The sequence below is a fragment of the Zingiber officinale genome, chromosome 1B, assembly GCF_018446385.1.
Source record: "Zingiber officinale cultivar Zhangliang chromosome 1B, Zo_v1.1, whole genome shotgun sequence".
Taxonomy (NCBI): Eukaryota; Viridiplantae; Streptophyta; class Magnoliopsida; order Zingiberales; family Zingiberaceae; genus Zingiber; species Zingiber officinale.
The window spans coordinates 166,609,771-166,619,004 of NC_055986.1; the positions used below are offsets into that span (position 1 = coordinate 166,609,771).

General features: G+C 42.4%; 1 protein-coding gene across 1 annotated transcript; it reads right to left on the reverse strand.

Annotated features, from left to right (window-relative positions):
* Positions 1-6,641: 6,641 nt before the first annotated feature.
* Positions 6,642-8,705, reverse strand: LOC121989385 (ethylene-responsive transcription factor ERF056-like). Its single transcript, XM_042543406.1, has one exon. It carries the CDS (start codon positions 8,091-8,093, stop codon positions 6,918-6,920), a length of 1,176 nt encoding a protein of 391 aa, XP_042399340.1. The 5' UTR covers positions 8,094-8,705; the 3' UTR covers positions 6,642-6,917.
* Positions 8,706-9,234: the final 529 nt, after the last annotated feature.

Consider the following 9,234-nt stretch of genomic DNA (forward strand, 5'->3'; position numbering starts at 1 on the left):
ACCTTTTGCCATCTTAATTTTCAAAGTTATCCAAATTCTTTGAGTGACCCTCAAGTTTCGTTTTATATACGTCCCCCAGAATATTGGTAGAGTAGTCAATATTTCATATAAGCTCAATCTCATGGACTTAATCCACTTCAATCACATAGGATTCAATCAAATAAATCGAGAAAAGCTAGTGTTGATGCAACTGACAGTGATAAAGCTATAGAAACACCTCAAGCAACTTGATTCACAATTTCTGCTATTTTCATTTGAAATGGGACTTGATGATAATATTGTCGATGAAGCAACAGAGACAGCAATGAATCAGATAGAGATCATAGCAAGCGAACAGTGTGGACAATAGCAGATGATAAATTCCTTGTAGTGGCCTACACAATCATGAGCGGAGATTCAGTAGCTGGTAATACCCAGAAGAATAGGTCTTTTTGGAAACAAATGGTGACATACTATAATACCAATCGAGATAAGGGAGCTAAAAAGATAACTGCGAATAAAGCAAAATTAAATTGGGCTTCAGTGAAAAAAAATCATGAATAAATATAATGAAATCTACAATAAATGTTATACAATGATTGACCCAACGGATGAAGTGACAATGATTTGATGGTGTGGGCTTATGAAGAATATAAGAGTACTTTTAAATCTACTTTTCAATATGAACATGTATAGAAGATTGTGAAAGATAATCTGATGTACGCTCCTCAATCTTCAGAGTAACGGGCTACAAAGAAATCAAGAATATCGAAGTCATTAGGTGCACATATTGACTCTTCTAATCCTAACACAATTGTTGATGTGGATGATAGAGAAGCCCGATTTCGTTCAATGGGACAACATGCAGCAAAAAGGAAAGACAAAGAAAGAGTAGACCTAATTGATGAATTGAATCAGACTATACAATAATCAGTAGCATATTTGACGGAGTATAATAACAGTAAGAAAGTGAATCAACTCATTCAAACATATCAATTCCTTGTAATAGACACACAAGGAATGACAGAAGAACAACTTCAGAACCATCTATCGATATGTAAACCGCTGAAGAAAAGATTGAACATGTAATAAATTTATTTATTTTTTCAATTCCTTTTCTATTTTATTAATTATGGTTTGTAATTTCTATAGTTTATCATTATGTGTTTTATTAATTTAATATGGTTTGAAACTCTATATTTTAATTTAGAATTTGTAAAATATTTGTATTCCTATGATATGTTATTTTTTAAAAAAATTTGTATGTCTTGTATTGCCTCTTTTTAAATAAAATATTAATATTAAAATAATTATATTAGAAAATTATTATATTATATTAAATAATATGTAAAAATATTTAAAATAAATAATAGATGAAATATATGAAATTGAAGAATTGAACATATAATTAATTTTATTTAAATATAAAATTTGATATAAATTAATAAAATTATTGGGACTTATGAATATTTGGTTGATGAGATATTTGATTGTGAAATTGAAGAGATTTAATAAGTGGAATTTATAAATATTTGATTGTGGAATTTGAAATATTTGAATAGTGAAATATTTGAAGAGTGACATGGAAGTTGTGGGACCACAAATATCTATAGAAATATTCTCAACTATTATGGATGCTCTAACATAACCAAATTCTAGCGGTATTTGTTGGACACAAACAATCTAATGTCGGAGATTTATAAGATTAGTTGATTTAAGCTACACTGAATTAAATTTAATTTACAGTCGAAATGACCTGAGAGGATAATCTCATGTTGCCAGCAGGGGCTGATTTCTGTGAAGTGCAGAGCGAAAGACCAGGTCTGCAGAGCCGAAGACCAGGTCAGCAGAGCGGAAGACCGGGTCAGCAGAGCAGAAGATCAGGGCAGGTCTGCAGAGCGGCAGACCAGAGCGACAGGGCAGGTCTGCAGAGCGGCAGACCAGAACTATAGACTAGAGCTGCAGTGCGGAAGACCAGAGCAGCAGGGCAGGTCTGCAGAGCGGAAGACCAAAGCAGCAGATCAGAGAGACAGCGCAGGTCTGCAGAGCGGAAGACCAGAGCGGCATATCAGAGAGGCAGCGCAGGTCTGCAGAGCGGAAGACCAGAGCTGCAAGGCAGGTCTACAGAGCGGCAGACCAGAGCATCAGGACAAGTCTGCAGAGCGGAAGACCAGAGAGGTAGAGCAGGTCTGTAGAGCGCCAGACCATATCTGCAGAGCGAAAAACCAGGTCTGCAGAACAGAACGACAGGACTGGTCTGTAGAGCGGAAGACCAGGTCTGCACTTGATCTGGCAAAAGACAGATTGGGCGAGGAGACTGGTTGATCGAGAAAACTGACCGAGGTCTGCAAGAGTCACGGTTTCCTTGAAACAGATTCACCCACCTCCGGCTGTGCTTCTAGGCTTACAAGGGTCGTTTTTCCTAGGATACAATGGTAGACCGTGAATCCGACCAAGCACTGGTGGTCACGGCGAACTGAGTGACACCCGATTGCTATCACGGGCACTCCGCCGAGCAAGAGCTGCACGACAGAGGAGGAGGAAGAAAATGGAGAGTCTTTGCTTTGCTGTGTGCGTAACCCTTTTGCCTGTAGTCACAGCCTTGAAACTTCCAATGTGGGACTAAAGTCCCATTCACAATGGAGCCTCTTTTCTATTCCATTTCTTCTCCATTCACTTATTCAACATTCCCGACTAGCGAAGAACCTTAGTGTTCCCCACTCGTGAAGCCGTCCCCACTAGCGACGCGAACAACCCCTGCGGCATTCCCCACTCATGAAGGTGTCCCACTGGCAAAGGCATTCTCCACTTGCGACAGAAGGGGGAATCCTGAAGTGCATGCCTATCACTTATGCTGGCCGACTAGTTGAAGAAGCAAGGTGAGCAATGGATATAGAACTAGTATTAGATGCTAAAATTGCATAAACTTTTGAAATCCTATCAAGTTCTGAAAATAACTACTTTTTTTTTTTTACTTCAGATTCCACAATGGCTTCAATTATGACATCTTCACTTTTAAGATCTTCTAAACTTGATGTGTATCTCGAGTGGTTCAACAAATCAGTACCTACAAGCCATAACACAGATGCAACAAGTGCTGGAAAATGGAAGCCTATAAGCTCTCATTTGCAGCAGCAAAGTATCAAGCCATTAGTGGCTGGGCAGCATGAAGGAGAGGGACTATCTAATGCATACGTGTTTAATAAGGCTGAGAAAACAGGGACAATGGCGGAATCATTACACATTAGTATGGAGAATAGTAGGTTTCTCAATTTTTGCACTGCAGTTCAGATGTGCAGTTTCAGAAATTAGATTACTGTCCTGGCAAATTCTGAAGCAACAGATGTTTTCAGCAGCCAGTGAAATAGGGACTGATGAGACCATTTATAGCAGCAAATTGGAGGGAAGACCTTCAATGGTGCATACAAATTCACGAACACCATTCCAAGGAGTATGAAAGAACCCTTTTTTTAAAAAAAAAAATTCTAATTTCTACATCTGATACTCTACAATATCTAATAACTGAAGCTGCCTTGAGTTTTCATAATCAGCAACCATCAACTGACTTGACTTGCCTTTCTGTTTTTTTAGGAAAACCAAGAGAGGATTAAAAAAGACTAACAACCAACGTTCATGAAATTTTCTTCAATTATGTTCAAAGGGAAACGAGTGATTTAGCTACACAAGGCTTGTTGATTTCGGACTATGTTGCTGAAGCGCGAAGTCAGTATGTCAGAAATGTCAATTACACTTGAAGCTAGCAATCCATTTGGGTTTGGTTGCTTCTTCCATGGATAGCACAATTCTGTTCCTGAAAATGATGTGCTTGTAGAGAAATCCAGAAACAAGTCACCTTTGGAGCTGTTAGAACTTAGAAATGAGCTCCATACAAGACTGCATGGTGCTGCTCTTATCAGACAAACTTGAATACACTGTTTTAGGACTGAAGCAAGTTGCATCATTGTCTACAAAGTTTTTGTTGGAGAAACAATGTGTCGGAGATTTTAGAATTAACTAAATTTAAATTATATAGATTAAATTTAATTTATCTATCGAGATGATCAAAATTGATAATCTTAGATTATCAGCAGTGACTAGTTTCTGCTACGTGCCGAAAACAGACTGCACAATGGCCGAGCAGAACCAGTCGCAGATCTGGACGAGTGTCCGACCGGGCAGAGCAGCCGGCCGGATAGTGAGGCTGAGTCGCCGAGCGAGCAGAGCAGGCGTACAACCTGACATGCATGTAGCCAGGCGGGTGAGAAGCTGAGTGAGCATGCAGTCGGACGGGCGAGCAGCCGAGCAGATGAGCGGCCGATCGAGTGAGCGACCGAGGGAGTATGCGGCTGGACGAGCGTGTAGCCGAGCGAGTGAAGAAGCAGAGTGAATGAGCGGCCGAGCGAGCAAGCGGCCGAGCGAGCAAGCGGCCGAGCGAGTATTTGGCTGATTGGGTAGAAAAATCAAGCGGTCGGGTGAGCAAGCGACCGGGCGAGAGAAGCAGCCAAATGGTCGGTTGGGCAGAGAGGTTGAGCAGATGATCGAGTGAGCGTGTGGCGACCGTGTGGCCGTGCAACTGAGCAAGTATTTGGCCGGCCAGGCATAGAGCCCGAGCGGGTGAATGAACCGAGACCTGCAATAGTTGCAGTTTTCTTGAAACAGATTCACCCCACGTCCGGCTGTGCTTCAAGGTTTACTCGGGTCATTTGTTTCCCAAAATACGACGGTTAACCGTGATTTCCACTAAGCGCTAGTGGTCACGGTGAACTGAGTGGTACTCGACTACTATCAAGGGTACTCTGTCAAGCAAGAAATGCACGACAGAGGAAGAGGGGAATTGTAGGTGGAGAACTCCAACTTTTTGTGTGTATAACCTCTTTTGCTAATGATCGCAATCTCCTTATATAGGAGCTCAGACCAATGGCAACGCCAATACTCATTACTCGCCGAATGACCATTTAAATTCTACATTAATCTTAATTTAATGCATCCATTATTGTTCTACTTGAGCAAACTTTGCCTCGACCGATCAGGCATTCGGCGTGCACAGATCGTGCTCGCACATGAATCAACATGATTCAGTACAATCCAGGTCCTAGATTTATTCCCCTTGCACGTGAAAGAGAACCCCATACATTTATTGACAGCATTAATATATACATCATAATTTAAACAACAATAAAATCAAAAAACTTCTAATATAAGACTAACAATCTATGCACAATAAAATTTCTTCATCTCCATCTTTTTATTTCATTCACATGTCGAAACGTTTTCTGCCTCATCAGTTACTTGGTTGACTCTAAACGTTTTCTGCCTCATCAGTTACTTGGTTGACTCTATTGGTACCAAATGGAGTTGAGCATTTTGAAGGAGCATTCATGCCCCCTAGTCTGCAGATTCATGTTAAGTGAAAGCATTTTAGTTCCAATCATACAGGAGCAGCAAATTCTAGTGACAAATTATACTCGAACATTATTTAAAATTCAATTAAATAAATAAATTTTTATTGCATGGTTGAATTATTTAACATTAAATTATATTTTATATCTCATAATTTTAATTATGTGAGTATAAATTAGGTATGATAATTTGAATCGAATGCACTTATTGCATGATAATTTGAATCACCCCTAAAATATTAGGGTTGGTTGATTATTTTGAAAATAGATGATAATATTACTATTTTATTATTCATTTTCTTCCGTGCTTTTATATTTGCCTGGTGATTTATCTGTGGGGTCAGACCGTTTATTTGCAGGACTAATTGGACCACCTGGAGTATAAAAAAAAATCACTCAGCTCAGTTATATATCTGATTAAAGTCCTCGAAAGGGACAATTTCTTATTTAATAGTTGGCATCATAGTTTGCTCTTCCGTTTTCTTCTCCAGATTTTTTTTTTCCATCAAATTTGTCTTCTTCCTATCGATGAAAATCTTTCTTGGATTTCATGTTTCATACTATTCTAGATTCTCAGATTATTAGCGCCAGATCGATGCCCGTCCGGAGCATCCAAGTTCATCCCAGCTGTAAAGAAATACTTTTGAGCGACGACAATTCACATAAAATTTTCAATGTTTTCTTGGTCGACAACAATTCTCGCCGAGTGCATGGAAGACTCTTCAACAGTGTTTGTGGGGCATTTCTACACCTGTAATCTTAGCTTCATTGAAAATTTCGACGCAGGCAGAGAAAAGAAAATTGGGGCCTGTAGGGAGGGGAGCATCTCTTTCAAGGCACTCAATTTCCAAGCAATTAAACCATCTAAAAAGCTAAAGGAATCGATTCCAATTGCAGGAGTAAGAACAAAGAGATGAGCTGTGGCAGGTTGGGCGGTTTGGTGGAAGGCCAGTCAAAGTGTTCCTTTTCTTCAGTGATGGGGATATCTCTGCAGTAATGAGGGCAGATATGGTTGAAGTTGAGGCCTGGTTGCTTCCTCAAGACGACAGGTCTCTTTCACCAAGGTAAGTTGGATTCCATTTCCGTTTGCTTCTGCTCAGCATCGTTCATATGTTCTTTGAATGAACAGGAGAACAGAAACCTCAAACATCGATGAATTCAGCACTCTGTGGGATGTGAATGCTAACAAGAACTAAATCCGTTTCTTCAGAGATTATGCTGTAAGTTCCACAGCCAGAACAAGCTGCATAATATGACAGTGCATGAGAAACCAAGATTGACACTATAAACATAACACTTACAGCTGCATAATATGACAATACTCTTCCTCACTAGCACTGCTGAGAAAAAAACAACCAGCAGAAACTAGCAGGCCGTCGAAACTAGAGAAGACACTACAGACTCACACAGATCCTGAATGACTCTTGTGGACTTGTACTGCAGAAGACTAAGAACATCTGTTGCAGCCCTGCAAATGTCTAAAACCCCATTTGCAGCAGCCATCGGAAATGACTACAAGACTAGAACCGACACAAAGGACTAATTGCTTGAGGAGAGGATGGAATCCCAGTCTATCTCCCAAGATGGATACTTTCTCAGCATAAAGTTCTCGGATTCGTCCCAAGGCACCTCGTTAAAATCCAAATGCTGCATTTCAGGCACCGGCAACGACCCCAACGAAGAGCCCTCGCCCTCTGACGAGACGTCTGACTTGTCTTCCAAGGCCGAGCTGCCCAAGTCGCCCTTAGCAGCCGCAGCCGCCGCCGCCATAGGTGCCTCATCGGCGGTGTCAACTGTGACGGCCTCCGGACTGGGCTTGAGGGCGGTGGTATTGCTAGGAGGCACACAGTTACCTTTTTTGGATGAATTGGCCAAACTTTGATATAGCGTTTGAAGCTTGGAAACGACGGTGGAATGCAGGGGACTGGGGGTTGTGGCAGCGGCGGCGTGGCAGATGTTGGGGAAGTTAAGCCTGGCTAGGTCCCCGCGGAGCTTGTAGGCAGCCATGTCGTATGCCAGCGCAGCCTCGTCGGCGGTGTCGAAGGTTCCTAGCCAGAGGCGCGTCCGGTTCTTGGGCAACCGAATCTCAGCCACCCACTTGCCCCAGTGTCGCTGCCGCACCCCACGGTAGAGCTTAGTGGGCTTCGACGCGGCGGTGGAACCGGCGTACTTCATCGGCTGGGGCCGAGGGCCGAGAAAGCTCGCAGCTTGCTGGTGGTGGGGGTGATGCGGCAACGACCTCGCTGCAAGGAGGCTCTGCTGCTGCTGGAGAAATAATTGGACCTGGATCTGCTGGATCTGGGCAGGAGTGATGTGGGTGAGCCCGATCGGGCCGGTACTACCGACGCCAAGCCGGTCCAAAGGAAGGAAGCTTTCGGGGATCATCTCGGCGACTGATGACGATGACGAGAAGCCATCCGAGGCCGTACTTTGTGAGGCAGGACTTAGATAAGAGCAGCAGTTTAAGCTCGGACTCTGAAGCGAGGAGCTTGAGAGAAGAGAGGAGGAAAGTAAAGGAGTAGGAGAAAGAGAGGAAGGGAGGTGAGAGGGAGAGGAGTGGCTGAGAATGGAAGAAGACGGGGAAGAAGACGGGGAGAGGGAGGAGGAAGACGCACTCGTCATAAAAGGCTCAAGCGCTGTCATGAGCTCCTCCTCGTCAAGAAATTCTGCGGAGGTAACTGGAAGTCTATCGTACAAATCTATAGCACTAGCCATACAAAATCAATAGAAAAAAACTAGAAACAGAAGTAGAAAAACAAGAGAGAAATTGAAAACAGGAAGAAGAACAAGATCTTTCAACAATAACCAGAAGAGGGAAGATCTAAAAAGAATCCAATATCATAGAACAAGCAAATGGGCTTCCAGAGGCATAGTTCAAAATGCTGACCTCTCTTAGATCTACAAAGAAGGGCGAGATAAAACCTAAAAACAACCACAGGGCACTGAAAAACAACCCTCCCGGTCGATTAAAACCCCAAATCCAGAAGAAAAAAGTCTCCGGATCTCTTTCTGGAACCTCCGGTACCCAAAGAAGCAAAAGGAGGAAAGATCTCCCAAGGCTTCACTCTTTTTTTTTGGCTGAATCAACCAAAAGAGGAGAACAAGATGAGATTTCTGGCTTCCTTCTTCTTCTTACGGAGACAGGAGATTACAGCGAGGGATTCAGAGAGGCGGGAAGAAGAGATCAGAGAACAAACCTTTCTTCTTCTTCTTCGGACGGGAATCTCTCAGCCTGACCGAAAGGTGGAAGGGAAAGGGAGGAAGGAAATCAACGGTGGGTGGATCAATCGTTCGTCTCTCTCTCTAGGGAGAAATAACAAAGGGCGTGTTATTGCGGTATTTAAAGCCGCCTCTTGTTCGCTGGTTTGGTTAACCACCTTGATTAGTCTTCTAAACTATTGTTAAATTAAGCTCGTGATTGCACGCGCCTTGGCGTCGCGTCACCCGACGTCACCACGCGCCGTGACCACCCCCCTTTCTACCGATGACAGAGCGACACGTGCAGTAGCAAATGAACGGCAGGGATGCTCCTCTTCAAAGCCGTCAGACTTGGTGAAAAAAAAACTTCTTAATAATCAAAAGACTTAATTTCAAATGTATTATTATTATTATTATTATTATTTGTTTTTCGTAGTGTATTTTTTCCCCCTTCTAATGGCCTATTGTAACTTGAACGGCCAACGCCCAACGGGCATCATGCTGAATGGTCGCTTATCTTCTTTGCTAGATCATTTGATGACGACACTGTTCACGCGCCCACAAAAAGAAGACTAATTTATCACTAGATTGCATCGATCCAACATCACGAGAATGCTCGTCTCTCTTCTCATCAGCTCATAGTGATAAAAAATAAATA

Excerpts from the sequence above, each read along its gene's own strand:
- LOC121989385 (XM_042543406.1), bottom strand. The coding sequence starts at position 8,093 with ATGGCTAGTGCTATAGATTTGTACGATAGACTTCCAGTTACCTCCGCA.